This window comes from Hippocampus guttulatus, chromosome 7, assembly GCF_054856545.1.
Source record: "Hippocampus guttulatus isolate MCC_2025c chromosome 7, RoL_Hgut_1.0, whole genome shotgun sequence".
Taxonomy (NCBI): Eukaryota; Metazoa; Chordata; class Actinopteri; order Syngnathiformes; family Syngnathidae; genus Hippocampus; species Hippocampus guttulatus.
The window spans coordinates 9,473,385-9,494,591 of NC_141267.1; the positions used below are offsets into that span (position 1 = coordinate 9,473,385).

Sequence of the window (21,207 nt, forward strand, 5' to 3'; positions counted from 1 at the left end):
ATTTCAGCATCACTTGTTTCACGGTGCTAGATTGTGTCATTCGTGAGAAAGAGAGGACAAACGCAAAGCTATGATATTGACTTGTTTTTCAGATATTTTGACTTTTACCACTTGCTTCTTCCAGGGAGTGACTAATGGACAAAACCGTTTCTTTCCTCTCATAGTGCAATGCCAATAAAACGAGTTACATTATTATCCACAATGTTTGTGGGCATCAATCAACTTCTGTCTGAACCATCAAGACCAAAAACGTAGTTTATGTTTTGGAACAATTTGTCAAAATAGTGCTAATTGAAGAGTAAATCTGAAACTGTCCACAGTGCAAAGCTCTCCTGTGGGTGTTGCCTTCAAAACAAATGCATCAGTCCGCTTGAACAGAACAGTTCAGCCGATGAGAACAACATTCAATACAATACTCTGTAGTTCTTATAATCATGTGACTGAAGTTTGCACAATAAATTGCAAGTGACATATTTTGTGAAATGTAAAATTGATTTCATACATATTTTCAAGAATTAGCCAAATTATATTAAACGAATGAGAACGTAGGTACATTTTCTTGCTTTCCAACTGAAACCATTTTTTCCCCTGCCTGCAACCAGATAAAGTTGCACATTTCGCCATTCCATTTTACTTTGCAAAAAAAATCGGCAACCTGTATCTTTTTACAACCATTTAATATTTAATTGTTGCATTGATTGTCTTGTTAGGCATTCTAATACAGTGTTAGTTGTTATTAATGTTGCTACCAGATACCAGAATTTCCATCAAAATCAATACATTTTATTTCTACTTTGTGAGACAGGCCTAGTAGCCCAGGAGGTGTTACCTCATGAGATTTAGCAAACCATATGCTATCTGCCAAATGTAAGAGTATAGTTTGACTGTGTACTGTATGGAATCCGCTTTCTCTGTGATGTTGAATGCTTCGTGTAATGCTAAATTTGGAGTCTGGAGCAACGCAGCAGCAAACCAAACCCACTTAATAATAGACTGCCAAGATGTTTCTTCCTCGCCTTTATTGAATCTGTCTAAGCACTTGGTAAATTTCCCCCAAGGATACACTAACCAACCAATACAAACAAACCATATACAAACTATATATATATATATATATATATATATATATATATATATATATATACACACACACACACACACACACACACACACACACACACACACACACACACACACACACACACACACACACACACACACACATATGGCATATGGGAGACGGTGGTTTGAATCCCGCTTGGGGCAAAAAATTAGCACATAACACCATCCAGTGTGGGTCCTTGGGCAAGATCCTTCACGCTAATGCCTACCTCATACAATGATGAGAGACAATAAAACAAATGACATGCCGGCTCAGACGTCGCCCGGCCAAACAAGGTCTGCATCAGGTGCTGGGGAACCAGAGCACCTTGATGAAAAATGGGCTACTGGAACAAAGCGCGAGATGCGATAACATGGCTCTGTTGGAATGCTACTACTCAAGCAACCCTAGTCAGAGGGGTTACATGCAGAGAATGTGGGCTAAATGGGTACTTCGAAACCCACAGTCACGGTTGACCACGAAACAACTAGTAGCTCAGTGTTCCAACATCCACAAACGGCAACTGCTGTCACAACTTGAAATTGATGAGGTACAACGCAGGTTCCATGGTGAAGGGCCCCAGGCTGCCAGATCAGAAGAGGAGGTCATACGAGAGATTGGGAGGCAAGCCCCAATGAATGCAGATGATGAGATTGGGAGGCCAGCCCCAATGAATGAAATGCTGAGCGAGGCAGCAACTGACCTGAAAGCTAAGATCATGGCGAGAATGAAAGCTGGACAACCTAGAAACCGATTACAATGGCTGTGTGAAGTACCACCTGAAAGTCTCATGGAAAGTGTGAATGCAGCACTCACTCCCTACCGTAACGATCACGGAAACCAATGAGCTGATATACGCTTCAGCATCAGTGATCCTAGAGATGCTTGGCTATAAGAGCAACCATGGAAGCCATGAGATACGTTCCCCACCATGGAAAAGACGGTTGGAGGCTAAGATCAAGGCGGCTCGGAAAGATGTGAGTCAATTGACAGAGGCCCAGAGAGGTGTGATGAAAAGGCCGATACCCGAGAGGTACATCCAGATGACCATACCTGAAGGACTCGAAACTGCCAAACAAAGGCTCCAAGCCTTGTCCAGCCGCCTAAAGCGGTACACGAAAGAGAATGAGGCCAGATGAATTAAAAGGCTGTTCGCAACACAACCTGCGAAAGTGTACGCTCAGTGGCAGGGTCCTAACAACAGAGCTGACCCACCAAGACTGGAAACTGAAAGGTACTGGAAAGGCATATGGGAGAAGGAGGTTGCACATAACAGCAGTGCACAATGGCTGGTGACCCTGAGAGAGGAGCACAGCAACCTCCCTGAACAGAACCCAGTTACCATAACAGTGGCAGACATACAGGAAAGAGTCTCAGATATGAAGAACTGGACAGCACCAGGCCATGGTCCACACCTACTGGCTAAAGAAACTCACAGCACTCCATGAGCGCCTAGCAGCACAAATGAACCAGCTGCTGAGGGATGGGACTCACCCAGGATGGCTAACCGAAGGGCGAACGATCCTGATCATGAAGGATCCCTCAAAGGGTGCAGTCCCATCCAACTATCGGTCAATAACCTGTCTCTCCACAACATGGAAGCTCATGTCAGGCATCATTGCGACTAAGATAAGTGGACACATGGATCAATACATGAGCGAAGCACAGAAGGGCATTGGTAGAGATACCAGAGGAGCCAAACATCAGCTCCTGGCTGACAGAACAGTCGGCCAAGACTGCAGGTCCCGACATACCAACCTGTGCACAGCCTGGATTGATTACAAGAAAGCCTATGACTCGATGCCACATACATGGATCACTGAATGCTTGGAGTTGTATAAGGTGAACAGGACCCTAAGAGCCTTCGTTGCAAACTCGATAAGGATGTGGAAAACCACACTTGAAGCCAATGGCAAGCCACTTACCCAAGTGTCTATCAAATGTGGCATATACCAAGGTGATGCACTCTCCCAACTGCTGTTCTGCATAGGACTGAACCCCCTAAGCCAAGTAATCACCAAGACAGGCTATGGATACCGCCTCAGAAATGGAGCTACGATCAGTCACCTCGTCTACATGGATGACATAAAGCTGTATGCTAAGAGCGAAAGGGACATAGACTCCCTGATCCACACAAGCAGGATCTACAGCAGCGACATCGGGATGTCATTCGGGCTTGAGAAATGTAGTCGGATGGTGACTAAGTGAGGAAAGGTAGTCCGCACTGAAGGGGTCTCACTCCCTGAAGGAACAATAGCAGACATTGAGGACAGCTACAAGTACCTCGGTATACCACAAGCCAATGGCAACCTCGAACTGGCAACAAGGAAAGCGGCTACGACCAAATACCTCCAGCGAGTGAGGCAAATCCTAAGAAGCCAGCTCAATGGCAAGAATAAGACCCGGGCAATAAACAGCTATGCCCTGCCAGTGATCAGATACCCTGCAGGAATAATAAGGTGGCCAAAGGAAGAGATTCAGACCACGGACGTTAAGACCCGAAAGCTCCTAACCATGCATGGAGGGTTCCATCCCAAATCCAGCACCCTGAGACTGTACGCAAGCCGAAAGGAAGGAGGCCGGGGACTAGTGAGTGTAAGAGCCACTGTCCAGGATGAAACATCCAAGCTCCATGAATATATCAAGGAGAAGGCTCCAATGGATGACGTACTCAGAGAATGTCTCAGACAATGGGGAACAGAGGATGAGGCGCTGCAAGAGGGATCATCATTGGAGGACAAGTCCCGATAGGGATGTACCGCTGGACCCAAACTGAAGTGGCTGATTTCAAGAAGTGCTATCAGTGGCTAGAGAGGGCTGGCCTGAAGGACAGCACAGAGACACTCATCCTGGCTGCTCAGGAGCAGGCCCTGAGCACCAGAGCCATTGAGGCCCAGATATACCACACCAGACAAGACCCAAGGGGTGAGATGAGGATTTTTGATTTTTTTTTTTTATGTATGCGTAAACAAATGAGATCAATGGGTATTCACTGTGGCGTGAGGAATAGAATTTGGACTCAGATGCAGGCAGGACATGGACGTGGCCAAGTAAAAAGTCTTTATATACAAAAATACAAAGCAAACACAGAGAGTAGGACTGGGCAGCAGGGCAATTCAACAGAGAGAAATGAAAGCACCCCAGTAACAAGGCCCAATGAGCCTGAAGGCCCAATCACATTAGGTATGTGAGGTTTTTGTGAACTGTTACTACCAGATAGGGGCTCACAGTTTTCTCAAGCCAATAGGCGCCCACCACAACCAACAGCTCACAGTAGAGTTGGGGAAACCGGTGGCTTGGTTCAGGGGCTCAAAGGAGGGGACACAGATGGCGGGGAGTGAATATCTACGCTTAGTGGCGATGTTATTCAGTCCTCTAAATTCTATGCATGATGGTATTTTTATTTATTTATTTTTTTGTCTAGCATCTCGCTTAGTTTTGTTCGCCGTGCAACTACCCGGGGTTTGTTTCGAGCAGAGGAGGGGACCCTACGACAGACCGAAAAAAAAAATGTTTGTACACTGCTCGTCAATCTGGTGACCAGTGGCCATATTATTACTTTGGCTAATGCGATCAGATGCGGATGAGAATGACAACGCGAACGTAATAGGACAGAAGTTGAAATAAAGACGAACGCATATTTGACAATAAAGTTGACTTTGACTTTGAACGGCAACTCCGACATGCATTCATGCATATGGTGCACCGCATTATGAGACGTCCTGTCAATTTTTGAGAACATGTACAAGATTTTTATAAGTGCATCTTAAACTCACAGTGGTTAATTCCCTCACATGGCAGCCTGCCCTTGAAACTCAGTGACTTCAAAACTGAAAACTGTGCTGATTACAAAATCGTGGATAGTTAAGTCTAAGAGCATCCTGTGGGAAAACGAACCAACTCAACCACGAAATAATATACTGCTCTGCAGTCCACTTGACCTCCTTTTGCCTGGAAAACACAAGTCTGTGATACCGGAGGGTAAAATGTAAAAATAATCTGGTGAGTTCTGTATTACAACCTTCCAATCCAGGCCAGCAGGCACCTTGCTGCAGTCAAAGGTTAAAATTAGAATCTGTCAAGCTTCAAGTAACTTTGTGCATCCTCAGTTGGACATGGAAAAGCACTCAGCGGCCCACATCTCTTATCGACATTGAGGGTCACAATGAGGACATTTTCTCTGCAGTATTTTCCAACACTTTGGTGACCTGCAGCCGTTTATTTTTACTTAGGTCTCACAATAACGCTGAATAATTTTTAATCATGCACACACAGATTTAAAAAAACAAACAGACACTTTTCTGCAGAATGTAAATATGCCAAAATTTCCCATAGCCGCTGTGTGCCTATATGCCAAGCAGTGAGTCTAAAGAAGATAATGGAGTACTATTTTCATGCCCAATGGTGAGAGCAAAGGATCAAAAATGTTGTTGGTGTAAACTATTTTGACAATAGAATTAGGACAATTGGTTGCTATTTTAATAAGAGGCAAACCTGGAAGAACAAGATTTTGGAGCTTCGATGATGAGAATTATTTAACAAATCCTAGTTAAATGAAGGATTAAGATTTTAGGGATTAACTAGTACAATCCCAGATAAATTAAGAACCGTGTTATTACACTTTACTCCACACAGTGCACAGTCACTAGGGTAATGGCGATAGCTTTTTCTCACCATGAAAATCAAATTAAAATGTCAGTCACCTTCAATTTCAATTAAGATGAAATGGTCATCTGAATGCCAGAGACCGCAGTTTTGTTTGCTACAATCTAGGATCAGAATTGAGTCTAAATCTAAATGTGACCATGTCTCTCTGTCTCAAAATTCTGTTAAAAGATGATGTGCAGGTCATTGAATGGCCTGCCAAACTGTGAGCTTTAGATGACAGAACTGTGGTCTGAAATTGCCAAGGGAGATGAGACTTTCAGTTGTATACAGTCAGCATTCCAAAAACCACCCTGAAATTATGTAGGAACCTCTACCGTAAAAGACTGTATTCAGTGTCTGGAATCATACTCAGACTCAAAATTCATTCATTCATTCTCCGAACCGCTTTATCCTCACGAGGGTCGCCGGGGGTGGGGGGGTTGCTGTGGGGGGGGGGGGGGGTTGCTGTCTTCATCCCAGCTGTCTTCAGGCAGTAGGCGGGGGACACCCTGAATTGGTCACCAGCCAATCGCAGCAGACTCAAAATAATAATCATAATTTAATTTTTTTTTTGTTGCTATTTGTGCAAATACAGGGCTGTAATGAATCAAATACAACTATAGCAATATCTATTCTGATTAATCAAAAGTATTATCCATATAAAAATAGAATCCTTTTATGCAGATTTACATACAGGGAAAATGTACATCCATCCATCCATAAGCGGTAGAAGATCTACCGCTTTTCCAGGGTAAAATGTACAAATAATCAATTAGAAATATGAATTTCTAATTGATTAGATGTTATTACAGTGACACAAACAAAAAGGTGAATATTTTCAAAAATTTAGGGTAAAACCAAAAAATCCCAGGACACTTTTGTTTCAGTATCGCATCAAAAGTTGAATTGTGAAAAGCGCAATGTGTGGGAATTGAGGCCACGTCAGCAGCATAACAGCCAGCTATGTCAACCACTACAAGAGACAATTAACAACATGGTCTCTAGTATTATGTTACATTACATTAATTTCATTGCGTTCTTTTGAACACAGACTCCTATTTCTCGATCAGTAAGAACTAGCAAACTAAGTAAACAAGGCATGTGTTTTGTAGTTTTATTGCCTGCTCCTCCATTTTGCTTCCTTCTTTGGAAAGCATTTAATTTATTCAATTATTGTACAAAGAAAGATTGTTATGAAGATTTGCACAGTGTGTGGGGAAAACTCAAAAATAATTTGCATTTTTAGCCATCAAAGGTAAAATTAAACAATTAGGAATGTGTATCATCAAACTACAATTTGAATCTGTACTGTCACTGCAATGTGGTGCATTATTCAGGTAAGCCAATTACTAGGATACCAAACAATAGATGTTTGGAATTCTGAGAATTATCCTTGGAAGACCCCAGCAGGGGGCTATCGTCACCCCCCGGGTCCACAAGGGAAGACAGTCTGCTTCACAATCTTACAACAGCAACTCAACCGACCCCACAGCTCGAGTCAACATAAATATAACAAATATCATCCATCCATCCTGTTAGCATTTTAAACAATGGCAGTCTACAGTGATGAGCAGAGAAAGAAGCAGTCGAGTACAAAGAAAACTGCCTACCCATCCATATTGTGGTGCCGCTGGCACTGAGCACAACATGCTTGGCTGTGACTTCACTGAGGCTGATGAAAACAGAGAGTACTTGGATCAGCTTTCCTTCTCCCCTGCTGCTTCCACTCATCTTTATGCATTAGAACAATCGTGGACGTCGGTTTAATATTGAGTCGAATTATTTTCTGCCTGGCTTTTACGTGCATGTAGGGGAGAGCTAAAGTGTCTGATCAGAATTTCTGATCAGCCTCCATATGATGTTTTCATGAATTCAGCATTTCAGAATTCTCTGCCATGGAGGTTACATTTCCCGCCTTCATCATGCACAATGAACATATGTGCAAGCATGAACACTGCCCACACCTCGCAACCACCCACCCACACTTAAAAACAACACCTTGCACGCTGGAGTGTTACCATGGTAACGCAATCCCAATCGTGTGATGGAAGCATTCCTTAACCTTACTATGCATGATACCAAACCTGGCAGTTTTATGTTTTTTTTCCGATAAAGTTTCATAAGAAACCATATATGGTAGGGCTTTCCTTACATCCGCCAGAGACTAATTTCCATTTCACTGTCAAGTATTACTCCTAAATTCAATCTTTGTCAGGAGGGAATAATCATCATCACCCTGACAATATCTTGTTAAATGTAAAAATAGTGTCATTATATTGTACTGCACATCTTCAAATGACAGACATGTCCACAATCAATTTATAAAGTAGCAATAGAAGTATGAAAATGAAATTAAAATGGTAAATAGATGCATGTATGTTGATGAAATCCACAGCAGAGGCTTTGAGCAAAGAGAAGACAGAAAGCAGTGCTTGTTGATTTCCAGTTACATCTGTTTGGATGCCTGCAAGCAAAGCCATTAACCATTCCAGCTGATGAAGCAATTGAAGCAAAGCGTCAAAAGACACGACAAAGTACACAAATGCCAAAGAATGCCAAGCTCTGGAGAGAGCTTGCACTTGGGTGCGAATATATGTCTTAAAGAAAAAAAACCCCCACACATAAATGTCAGAGAACATGGAGCTATAATTCGCCACTCCAATTATTTGGCCTTTTTGTATTGACGTAGTAGTCGTCTCACTCACCGTTTCCATGGAAATGCAGTCAGAAAGATTCATCTTGAAATGAAAATCTGTGAGTCATCCAAGTAAACGTCTTCAATGTTTCCTCCGTCAGCTATTTATTGGCCAATTAACCAAATTTCACAAAGTGTGGTTATTCAAAATGACACTTGCGCTGGGATACACGAGCAGTACTGGTAGTTAAGAATTATATGAAATCATTATAATATATACATTGAATAATTATAAAAAATTAGTATGAAAGGGCACAGTGGACCACTAGTTAGCACATCCACCTCACAGTGCAGAGGTTGTGGGTATAAATCCAGGCTCCAGCATTCCTGGCTGTGTGGGTTTTCTCCTGGTTTCTCTGGGTTCCTCATACATTCCAAAAACATGCATGATAGGTTCATTGAAGACTCTAAATTGCCCATAGGTCTGGATATGTGTGTGTGAATGGTTGCCCGTCTATTTGTGCCCTGCGTTTGGCTGGCAACCAGTTAATGGTGTGTGCCATCTCTTGCCCAAAGCACGCCCACGACCCTCATCAAGATAAGCGGCTCAGAGGATGGATGAATGAATGGATGGAAGGAATATGAAAGACATATTGTAATTAGGGGTACACTGATCACAATTTTCCTGCCAATGACCGATGCCAACCTTTAAAAAGCTTGACTTACCGGTCCCGATTTTTTTCAGATCCCAATTTTTTTTTTCATAACCAACAGCATACAACTTCAATGTTCCAATCTTGTTTTGTTGTAAAACATTGAACAATACCTGTGAAACAATTAAAAAAAAAGTTTTAACTGCAGGGCGGCCCGGTAGTCCAGTGGTTAGCAGGTCGGCTTCACAGTGCAGAGGTACCGGGTTCGATTCCAGCTCCGGCCTCCCTGTGTGGAGTTTGCATGTTCTCCCCGGGCCTGCGTGGGTTTTCTCCGGGTGCTCCGGTTTCCTCCCACATTCCAAAAACATGCATGGCAGGTTGATTGGACGCTCTAAATTGTCCCTAGGTGTGAGTGTGGGCGTGGATGGTTGTTCGTCTCTGTGTGCCCTGCGATTGGCTGGCAACTGATTCAGGGTGTCCCCCGCCTACTGCCCAAAGACGGCTGGGATAGGCTCCAGCACCCCCCGCGACCCTAGTGAGGATCAAGCGGTTCGGAAAATGGATGGATGGAGGGTTTTAACTGCACATGAACTTATCTCAATAAAAATGAAAAGACTATCAGTGATCTCACAGTAGAAGAGGACAATGGCTGACTTTTTCAGACCTCTGCGGAGGGGAGATAGAGCCGGTGGACAAGATTTAAAAAATATATATATATTTTTTTAAGGGATCTGCCAATCACTGATCCCCTAAATGAAGGAAATCTGCGGTGATTCCAGATCCCGGATTATCTATCTGTGCCCCCCTTATTTTATTAATTGTAAAAGTACATGACCTATGAATTTTAATGTCTAAAAACAAAGATGATGACATAGCATTTAAACTTCAGCCACTGAACTACTGTTAGATGCTTTATGCTGGCAACCGCCCTCCTTCAAGAGCATTCTGCGGGTGCCACATGCACCGTGGCACCTTACTGGAAATTTGATTGATAATATATTAATCAAATTTATTGATAATATTTTTGATGTGTATCAATTTGATATACATCAAAAATAGTTCTTCACGTCATGGTCTCTCTAACGTGGCTGAGGAAAGAGGACTGAAGGATCATGCAAAATCAAAAGCACACAAAATCAGCTCCGAAACATCAGTTGTTGTTCACTACAACATGTCAAGAAAAAAAACCCCATCATCAGCGAAATAAGATGATGCTGACCTACGCACTAAAGCAGTGGTGGGCAAACTAAGACCCGCGGGCCGGATCCGGCCCGTTGGTCTTTTTAATCCGGCTCGCTGAAGATTGGTGCACAATTAAGGTTTGATTGCATTCATTTCGTTTGGACTTGTAATGACAGGTATTTCAACACCAGGTGGCGCAGTTACTTCAAGTTGCAGAGCACAGGGAGGGAGGGGAGGACGAAGAAAGAGGGAGAAAGTAATGACCATGGAAGGGAAAGTGATATGTATCTGATTAAACAAAGCGGGTAACAAAGTACGAAACATTCAGGAGACGCCTGGAGTCGGAAAGACTCAAATCTACGAGACTTTGAAAAACAAGGAAACGATTCTTACTCAGTTCGATTCTGGCAATTTCCATGCTCAGAGTGAATTGCTTGTGGCTCGAGTAAATGAACATTTCCTAGAATGGTTTGATTGTTATCATGTTAAAAACTTTCCGCAAACTGGACCGCTAATTAGAGTCGGAGAGCAGTCAAATGTGTAGAGCGTGAACAACAGGGGGCTCAGTACACATCCTTGAGGAGAACCGGTGCTGAGTGTGATGGTGGAGGAGAATGTTACATTATTACTGGCATACAAAGACATTGTGCTATCTTCTTTATTTTCTATTTCTATTTCTAACTTTTGGCCCGGCCCTCCACAATATTTTCTGCTTCTCATTTGCCCCCGCCGGGAAAATAATTGCCCACCCCTGCACTAAAGCAATCATGCAGAGGTTGCTTATTCCAAATATTTTTTGTCCACACAGCTCAATAGTAATGAAACTACCGAGACCTCAGTTAGGACGGCTTGCTTTGGCTTATCCGAAGTTGGGTCATATCCACCCTCTTCTGACTGAGGACATTGGTCGAAGATTTGGAGGGACCGATTTTCATACTCTGCCACACACTTTGCTTGGAAATGCTCCAGTTACAAATGGAACTCCCATGCACTCATGAGAACTCTGCAGACAGTGTAGGGTTCTGTAGTAGTAGTAGCAGTGCAGCCAGGAGGAAAACCACACTACTCCTCCTAAATTTGTGGGTCGATTTCCCGACAGACCCACCTCTTGGCACCACTGACTTGACCTTATGAGAGCAGCTGAGCAGTGTGATCCTCCTGTAGTTGGGACGCACCTTTCTATCCCACTTCTTAAAAACAAGGGCCACTGCCCCTCACTCTGCCATTCCAGAGGCACTGTCCTCGATGTTCATCGCAGAGGCGTGTCAACCAGGAGAACCGCACAACATCCAGAGGTTTTCGGAACCCCGGGTGCATAAATATGGACCCCCCCCCCCCCCCCAAAAAAAAACCACATATAAAACTAATAATCCTTTGCCAAGTTGAAAATTGTTTTCTTTTAAATTTGTTTGGAGGATAGCAACTATAACATGTTGTCTTGCTGAAGTTCAGGCAGAATTTAAATACGTTTTTAATTAGCATAGAAGGGAAATTAAGAGCAGCAAGACTCTGCAAACAGACTGCAGGCATACTGTGTGCTAATCGTTTCAAACACACAGCAACTTGCAGCTCATTGAGCCAGTAAAGCCTCCTATTGAGACACAGATACAAACTAACAAGGATGCTCAATTCCTGCTTAACTGGCAGCCACCAAAGCCATCTTGATGAATAGCTAAAATAATAAACGGTTGGTAGGCAGACAAGTATGACAACTGAATGATTGTGAGGTTTGTAGAAAACCTAGTAAATGTTAGGTTGGTTGAACAGTTATTAGATTTATAGTTCTAGTTCTAGTTAGTTACGCTGGCTTGAGGTTTGTTCAATAGAACCGTATGTCAATTGGTAGTGAACAAATTACTCTATTTGTGATTTTAAATTTTGCTCACAAGGTGGTAGGTGACCAAAAAAAAAAATACATTCCTAACAACGATATACATAACAATACAGAAACATATGAAATTATTTTTTGAAAAAAAAAAAAAGCTCCTACCATTTGCAGAGGCCTCTTTCGAAGATCCCTCTCCGTGATAATTCTGTCATGGTCAGTGACATGGAGACCTTGCTGGGCCAGAGCCTGAATGACAGCATCGTGGTCCAGCAGAGGCTCGGCAGGATCGTTCTTCAAGATGAGGCTGGCGGCTCGGCAGTAGAGGTCAGCAGACAGCAGGAGACTGGCTACAGGAGGCTTAAGGTGCTCCTGCTCATATTGGTCCGTGTAGAATGGCTCTTTCAAGTCTTCAGGGATACTGTCTGTTTAACAAATGGGCGTAAATTGTCACAATCTGACTAAGAATATCACATTTATTTTCTGAAGCACTGAACAATATCTTAATTTGCTACAATTCTTGGCTTTACTGGACAATCTGGACATATTCACACCAGTGCACAGATTCTCCAGCAATGCTTTTTCACAGCCCTTATTCACTGTCCCCTGCCATGCCTGACATGGATATTCAAGGATAAACCTGGAATGTCGCTATGGCAACCGCAGTCAGAGCACCACTCTATTGATTCATCTAGTCTGTATCTCAACATTCAGCTCCCTGGGAACACCCTGTCTCATCAAAAAGAGATGCTGTGTGTGTGTGTGTTTCTTTATGCGCTGCGTAGTTGTGTGCATGTTCACAGATGAAGGTTGTACATTCCCAGACACTGCCTGGGTCTTAGCGTTCATTTTGCCAACAAAATAAGATTCTTCAACAAAGGTGTCTTCCTGCAGCGCTTCATCTTATTAAATTGACTCTTATACTATTCTAACATTGTACAGCACCATATTGTGTGACACATTGCCCACTCTGCATCCATTGCTCCCTGATCATCATAGAAAGGGGATTCGCTCATCTATATATGGCCCTTCTCAAGGTTTCTGATTTTCTTCATTTTTTTTCCTTGCCCTCCTGTGAAGATAAGATCAGGGGATGCCATTAATATTTGTCAACTGCGGGCATGTGAAGCCCTTGTTGACTCTTTTATGATTAAGGGCTACGTGTATAAATTTGATTGGACTCTTCCACTGCTATGCATTTTGCAAAATAAGACTGTGATTCAAGGGAAAGGGTTAGGGCCCAAGGACAATTAATTGATTGACTTTAGTCATATTATAGATGAAAGCAAAGACAGAAATTATATGAAGATTATTGGGAATGTTTATCCAATCCAAAATCAGCACCAGAGAAATGGATGTAAAAAATCATTTTCTGTGGAGAGCACATGGTAATGGTCCAGACCAATTTCTTACATTCCCCAACCCAACAAAATTTAAACAGTCAGTCAGTCAGTCGATAAATCACATCCTCATGACCACTGTCAATGAGGTAATCTACAGAGGGACTCTTTGTCAGTACAAAAATAGAGCCTTCTTTGCGCAAAAGCTTTTAGTATTTGCATTTATGTGGTACAGTATTGATTCTAGTCAATTAGTGAATATTTGCTGCTCTCCCATCTACAAGGAAGTCAGACATCAAAGCTGAGTTATGAGAACTGGCCACTGTAACTGATGGGAATTCCTCATCTGCTTCATGATGTGATATAACCAATTCAAATTGGGGGCATGGCTCTGGTGGTTGAGGGCCTCTTGTCATTGGGCCATACTGAATCCCAATTTGCCCTTGGTAAGCTTAGCATAGCAACCTCCAACATGAGAAGAAGAAATTGATTTAGTTCCCACCCAGTGAGCATGATGTGGTTGGACATTCATTCTCAACATTCGATTAAGGAATGAATCACAATTATATTTTGTTTCTACTGATCCACTTTGCCATTTTTTAGCACTTGTAGGCTAACAGAAAGATAAATACATTCATATAAATGTTAATTACAGGGTGCCCAGAAAAAAATTGACAGGATTTTAAATGCAATTTTGAAACGTTGTTATATTAAGTGGGACTTTGTTAATAAAGTTTAGTCTGTATTCTGAATACTTGCTTCAGTTTGAGAAATCATCTGGCCAGCTGGGTAGGCTTGTATTAACTACACAGCACTCCTGCATGGATGCCATAAGGGAGATGCATGAGAAGCATTTTGAACAGAATAGCGTAGGCTGAGATCTGGATAAAAGCCTGCTCCCTCGCTCAAAATCTCTGGAGGGCCATATTTTTGGAAGTAGCCAATTTCATTCAGTGCTGACAGAATATGAACTGAGGATCCGCAAGGGAACTCGTGTTTGCCGGGCTTTTCCGGCAACCTGACAATGGGTTGTGTGATTTGCAGCTATGACGGCATATTGTTCCAACAAAGAGGATTTATCAGTTCTTTTGTCGATGAAAGTAACCTGAAAGGACAGTACAACTGCTGGCGTACAGTTTTTTAATGCAATCTCTCTTAATAGTGGTGTAAAATACAAATCTAACAAACTGAAAGGTGCATACAGATCTGTTGAACAAGGGTATTCAATAAAAAACTTAAAATTGTAAATATCTAACTGAGGTGTCCTTGTTCTTAATACATGCAAGATGCTCTGAAGCAGTGAAGCCAAGAATACAAGGCAGATATTCCTATATCTATTTTTAAAACTTATTTTTCCTCAGGTGGCCTCTATAAAGGCCTAGACATTTCTCACCAAGAACCTCGTCATTGTGAGAGGAAAGGAGTACAACTATGCTTTTTGTGAAAAACTAAATCAAGAACTGAAGCTAATTACATAATGTAATATGTGCAATTAAATTATATTTGTATCTTTTACTCTAGGTGAATATTGTGTAACCAGTTGGGATCATAACTCTGACAACAATTTATTTACATGTCCAGCATTAAGAGTAATCTCCATAAGGCACACTATAAAATGACACTTTAAACAAATTGAATAATCAGTCATTTGTGCAGCGCCATCTGAAATAAACATTATTATAGTAACCATCTGAGGTGCCACACATAATGATGATCTTTACTGTTCTAAGCATATGTGTGCAGTGATTTCAAGGTTACTCCTTGACACCCAGTCCACTGAGTTACCATCACTTAAATCTGTAGCATATTGATCCCTGTAAACCACTCAGGGAATTGCATATATTTAATCTTAAAAAAAAAAAAAAGAAACGTAGTGTTTTTCGAATGATGCATAAAATACATCTGAGGACATAAAGATTACTTCGTCAATGTGGCTCAGGTAATATAAAGTTGTATTATATTGTTATGTATTTTGTGTCTTGCGTTATTTTTGTGATATACAAGCATAGCCTCGAAGTCACGTTAAAAAATGAATGGTGCTGGATCGGTCAGGTCTACAACAAAAACAAAGATGCAGGTAGCTGATACACCTACCTCTTCCATATGCTTTGGACAGAAGCCAGGCGAGACTGCAACAGATTTTAGCACGCGAGAAATCATACTGTTCAAAAGACTTGATAGCTGGAGCAACGAAGACCTTCTTCACATTATTTTGATCCTGAACTTCACCCATATTTCCACGCAGTCGTTTTCTTCAGTCCTTCACAGCAAAGAGCACCGAATCAGCGCCAAAGCATCACGATGGAATTCGATGGAAAACGAGTAGCTGTCAAATGAAAAAAAAACAATGTGACGGCGTTTTTGTAGAGAGTACTGTCGCTCAAATATGTCTCGTTGGCACAATGAATCGTGGTGTTTTTCATCCATTCATCAGATGAGACGGGTTTCTTCGCACAAAGCAGCAGGGTCGCTTTCCTTGAAATTCACCGGGAAAATTGGTCTTCATTTGAGTCGGAAATGTGACGGTTTCCATTTTCTGATATAAATGGATTGCTATGATTCGTTCCTTTCGTTTCCATTTGTTCTCGTGAAGAAAATCGGCATTATTCGTGCCTTTAACTCGTTGGTGCCGTTTGCCTCCCTGCAGCGGTGAGCCATTCCAACCACGCTCCAACCAACCTCTGCACCCAAATTGGGCTTAGTGCGCATGCGTACACGGTGCTTCCATGAAAAGTCAGAAAAGTTATTTTTTTCTGTGTATTTTAAACCTGGCTCATAAGGTTTGTGCCAAGGTATCCATTTTACGTTAGAAATAAATCCCACGGCACACCACCAAAGAAAGATGTTATAAAAAGTATTAATACTTTAATAATGATGTACTCACTGTAAAATATGGGCCTGTTGATCGAACACAATGCTGATAAACTGTACTTGGAGGAAGCGTGACTTAATGTAATACCGTATATACAGTATGTCCATGCATACATACAACATATTGACAGGTTCTCTGTATGTTCAAAACATACTGTATTTAATGCATCCACAATTCATTACAAATCCACTGCCATTGCAACACTTTCAAAAGCTGGTTGACCACTGAGGGGGCAATTGTACGATATTTCTATCTTTATTACTTATTCCACGAAGCATACAGAAAGCATATTGTGATTTTTTTCGATGGAGACAGAACTTAATTTCATGTGTGTATACCGTTTATGAACTACAGTTCCCAGGATGCTGGGTGTATTACGTCATTATTCTGCGTCCTTAGCGTGGTTGTTTTGAACGGCAGAAAGCTTAGCTCATTCTGGCAAATTTATCTTGTTATATTTTTGGATATGCTTCTGAATGTTGCAGGTTCGTATATTGTTTTCAGCACAAAGGTTATTTTTATATATTACTTACTCTTTCTGTATGATTATCGATATCTGCCAATCCAGCAGCAGCACGCACACGATGATACGCTATCATCTCCAATTAAGAGACTTTGAAACAGATTCTCGAATAAAGCGATCTAAATTGTGCTCCCATATAGTAAGTCTACAAGTTAAATTTGACATATACATTTAGCTAAAATCATGCATGTTTGTGTATTCTTTGTGTTCCCAGGTTAATAGCCCGTAAAATGTTTATGCCAAGAGCCCTGAAAGTGAAGAGAACAGCAGACGACGCAAACCTTACTTTGAAGAAGAGTAAAGGTCTAGCTGATCAGGATCAGACAAATGGCGAAGGCGGTTCTACGACGCATGTTGGCCAAGGGCTCAAAGACGGCAAAGTCGAAGATACCTCAGTAAAACCAGGCAGAGACCCTGTTGCTGTGGTTGAGATCCCGTTACAAGAAGTGGGACAGGAGTGTTCTTCAAGTGGTACTGAAGAGGAGGAAGAACCAGTGAAATCGTTCAAAAAGAATCAGAGATGGGCAGAGCCAGGAGAGCCTATCTGTGTGATGTGTGGTCGCTATGGAGAATACATTTGTGACAGCACTGACAGTGATGTTTGCAGCCTGGAATGCAAAGCCCACCACTTATCACAAATGGGCCTAGGGACTAGGGCAGAAGTGTTTATTCAGAAAGACACAAATGGAGTCAAAGAAAGTCCTCAAGCTGAATTCATTCCAACTTTTATAAATACATTTGAATCAAACTATTCCTACAAGGAGGATTTGTTCATAACAGGGCTAAGTGATCAGCAGGTGCAGCATATTAAACATGAACTGGGGATTGAAACCCAGGGGACAGATGTAAAGAGGCCAATCATAGAATTTGAACATTGTGGCTTCCCTGCTACTCTGAACGCCAACTTGAAGTCAGCCGGTTATGACGCGCCCACACCAGTACAGATGCAGATGCTGCCAGTTGGTCTCACCGGCAGGGATGTGATCACAAGTGCCGACACAGGGTCGGGGAAGACTGTAGCCTTTCTCCTGCCAGTTGTCCTGAGGGCAATGAAGGTACCGTAGATCATTGTTATATTCAGTTTTTATACTTATGTATATGTTGGTATGAAATTACTGGTACACTTGATAGCATGTGGAATATTTATAGGACATCTACCTCACAATCAGGAAATCTGAGGTCGAATCTCCTCATCTCTGTGTGGAGTATGTAAATTCTCTCCATGCTTGTGTTTTCTCCGGATACACATGCATGTTAGAGATTCATTGAAAACACTGCTATGTAGGAGTGTAAATGGAATGTTGTCTCTGATATGTTCGGGGATTTTACTGGTGACCAGTCCACGATATACCCTGCCCGCACCCAAGGTTAGCTGGGATAGGCCCCAGTTACTTGCAACACTAATTAAGACAAGTGGTGTAGAAAACTTATTGATATTTAAAATGTTTATGGTCCATAAGCATTTTGTAGAACGTGTACATGCGCCAGGTCAAGTCCTCGAACTTGTAGAATAATCTTAATTCAAAAAAGAACAAAAATATTTGTAAAAAACACAGTGAAATAATGAACAGATTAGTTTTATGTCATACATGTAAATAATCAGCATATTGTACATTTTGTATTTACTCCACTTGTATTGTATTGCATATGTGGCACATATTCAGTTGAAGTGTATACTCTCTTTAAGGAACAATCACAGAGTGCGGGGAGCCCGGTGGCACTCATCTTAACCCCCACCAGAGAACTGGCCATACAGATTGAAAGACAGGCTAAAGAGGTGGTGATTGGCCTCCCTAACATGAGAACTGCCCTGCTGGTGGGCGGCATGCCTCTCCCACCTCAGCTGCACCGCCTCAAGTGCAGCATTAAAGTATTCATTGAATTCAACTTCCTCTCTCAATGAACAGCTTCACACTTTAAAAATATCACTTGATATTTAAATTTCTTCGATGTGTCCTATGCAACATTTTTTAGATCGTCATAGCAACCCCTGGGCGACTCCTCGAGATTTTAAAGCAGAAAGCTGCACAGCTGGATAAAGTGAAGATTGTTGTGGTTGATGAGGTATGACCGACACTGAATCAAGACCGTAACTGGCTACCAAGACTAATTAGTGCCCTAACATATTGTGTTGTAAAATTCTTCAGGTTGACACTATGCTGAAGTTAGGCTTCCAGCAACAGGTACTAGAAGTTTTAGAGCACGTCCCTGAAGACCATCAGACCCTCCTTGCATCAGCCACCATCCCGACAGGGACAGAGGAGCTGGCAGCCAGACTGGTGCGTGATCCAATTCGCATCGCTGTAGGAGAGAAGAACCAGCCCTGCGCCAACGTCAGACAGATCTTACTGTGGGTTGAGGAACCCTCGAAAAAGAAGAAGCTGTTTGAAATTCTCAATGTAGGTTCTACACACAAGTGGTTGTGAATATGCACATTTTTTAAATCTTTTAGAAAACAAAATGCACTAAATTAGTACATATAATGACTGTGGACTTAAAATTAATGTAGATATATCGGCATATAATTTCTTCTCTTAAAATATGTTTAATTCTCCATAAAGGTTGGTCTTGACTAGATAATGACTCCCAAAGCAGCTGCAGCTCTGTGTGCAGGAAAAGGGTATTCCCAAAGTCATGGCTGGACTCCAGTAATTTATTCAACATAGTATAGGAGCAGTGTACTTTTTTGATCGTTTTTAGTTATTTTCTTCAGTGCAATACATTTATACAACTTTTTTTCTCTGGTTTTACAGGACAACAAGTTGTACCAGCCTCCAGTGGTAGTATTTGTAGACTGTAAGCTTGGTGCTGATCTGCTATGTGAAGCAGTTGCCAAGGTGACAGGACTCAATACCGTGGCAATCCACTCTGACAAGAGCCAGTTGGAACGTAACCGCATCCTCAAGGTGAGGCCAGTGTTACCCAGAACGAGGTTGAGAGGATAATTGGCTCTGCCTTCATCTACTCTGGATTCAACCATGCTATCCTTGATCATTTATTTCTCTCCATTGTGCGACAGATTCCCAATTAGTTGGTAATCATACCATTGAAATATGAAATCTATTCAATTCTCCAGTTATGTATTCCTACATTCCATCCTCCTATTTGGTAGAGTTGATTACAGTCCAAGAATATGCATTTCAGTATTCTACCATTTCCAAGTAAAATAGTTGGAGAACATCAACGGCTGTCGAAATTGGTTTTATGGAGGGCAGTGAGTACATTCCTAGTAAAAAGTGTGCATCTTATATCCAAACAGACCGATATACAGCTGTATCATGAATAATATGACGTTACTCATGACACTCATTTCACGAACTTAATTCGTTTTTGCTGTCTTTGCAAAGCCAAAGACAAACTGATGTACAATGCAGATATTGCATTATTCGTGGTTTAAGGTGTAATAGTGCTGTTTTCATTCATTTGTGTCTTTAGGGCCTTCTGGATGGTGACTTTGAAGTGGTGATCAGCACAGGTGTGCTTGGCAGAGGACTGGACTTGGCTAATGTCAGAGTGGTCGTAAACTTTGACATGCCAAACACCCTGGATGAATATGTCCACCAGGTTAGTGGTTTTGCAGACACAGATTTTTACTTTATTTGTAATCAACTGAGCCAAAGACGCATTTGTCTGTGTTTAGGTGGGAAGAGCGGGCCGTCTGGGTTACAGGGGAACTGCCATCACCTTTCTCAACAACAACAACAAACGTCTGTTCCTGGGGGTGGTGAACAGGGTCAAACCAACAGGAACCATCCTACCCCCACAGCTCCTCAACTCACCTCACCTCCATGAGCAGCAAAGGAGAGAAAAACAAGCCAAGTTTGGGCCTGTCAACACACTGGTGAACAAAAATAACCTAATCGATATTATTAAGAAACATGACAGACGAAAAAAATAGTCATGCAATAATGGCCCCTCTCTGCTGAGTAAATGCTCATTGAAATATTGGCAAAAGTATTGTGTGAAGTCATCTTTGTATTTCAACTCTTGTATGGACTCATTAGGTTTTACAGATGCATGTAATGAAGAGTGCAGTGGGGGAAAGTGCTGAACGAGTGCTGTATTTTTTAAAAATTCTGTTACATATTGTACATTAATCACGTGATTATAATGACAAAGTACTGTATAATATAGTGATGTATAATAAACTTGCCTCATCCATATAGTGTTGTCTTGGTGTATGGTAATTTTAAAAAAAATCATAAAATAAAGACACAGTGTGGTCTATCCATAATGTGTCCACCAATATTTCACCACAAATTGTTGGGAATGTGCATATTTAAAATGCACATTTTTTGGTGCCGGAATACATCAAGATACTGACTTGTACATACAGATTTAAAATTAAAAAAGCAGTCCGGACTTGAATTCACATTTTGTATAATGGTTTTGTCAGTAAAAGTTAAGGAGCCGGATGGTTTTGTTTTC

At 41.7% G+C, this 21,207-nt stretch overlaps 2 protein-coding genes across 4 annotated transcripts in view; one reads left to right on the plus strand and one right to left on the minus strand.

Moving 5' to 3' along the window:
- The window catches only part of camsap2a (calmodulin regulated spectrin-associated protein family, member 2a), a 39,736-nt gene extending 23,679 nt beyond the window's left edge, over window positions 1-16,057 (minus strand). For all 3 annotated transcript variants that reach the window (XM_086115183.1, XM_086115184.1, XM_086115182.1), the window contains exons 1-2: window positions 15,479-16,057; window positions 12,210-12,469 (exon numbers count right to left, since the gene is read on the minus strand). In XM_086115183.1, coding sequence (XP_085971309.1) covers window positions 12,210-12,469; window positions 15,479-15,617 — 399 coding nt within the window. In that variant the 5' untranslated portion in view covers window positions 15,618-16,057. The remainder of the gene's footprint in view (window positions 1-12,209; window positions 12,470-15,478) is intronic.
- A 593-nt stretch (window positions 16,058-16,650) lies between these two features.
- On the plus strand, window positions 16,651-20,942 carry ddx59 (DEAD (Asp-Glu-Ala-Asp) box polypeptide 59). Its single transcript, XM_086116681.1, has 8 exons — window positions 16,651-16,741; window positions 16,994-17,834; window positions 18,467-18,649; window positions 18,754-18,843; window positions 18,927-19,178; window positions 19,533-19,685; window positions 20,215-20,343; window positions 20,420-20,942. The coding sequence occupies exons 2-8, from the start codon at window positions 17,010-17,012 to the stop codon at window positions 20,675-20,677; spliced, it is 1,890 nt and encodes a 629-aa protein (XP_085972807.1). The 5' UTR covers window positions 16,651-16,741; window positions 16,994-17,009; the 3' UTR covers window positions 20,678-20,942.
- The last annotated feature ends 265 nt before the right edge of the window (window positions 20,943-21,207 follow it).

Coding starts and splice junctions, on each gene's coding strand:
- ddx59 (XM_086116681.1), top strand. CDS start 17,010: ATGTTTATGCCAAGAGCCCTGAAAGTGAAGAGAACAGCAGACGACGCA. Junction 19,179..19,532: donor AGCTGTTTGAAATTCTCAAT/GTAGGTTCTACA, acceptor CTGGTTTTACAG/GACAACAAGTTGTACCAGCC. Junction 19,686..20,214: donor AACGTAACCGCATCCTCAAG/GTGAGGCCAGTG, acceptor TTGTGTCTTTAG/GGCCTTCTGGATGGTGACTT.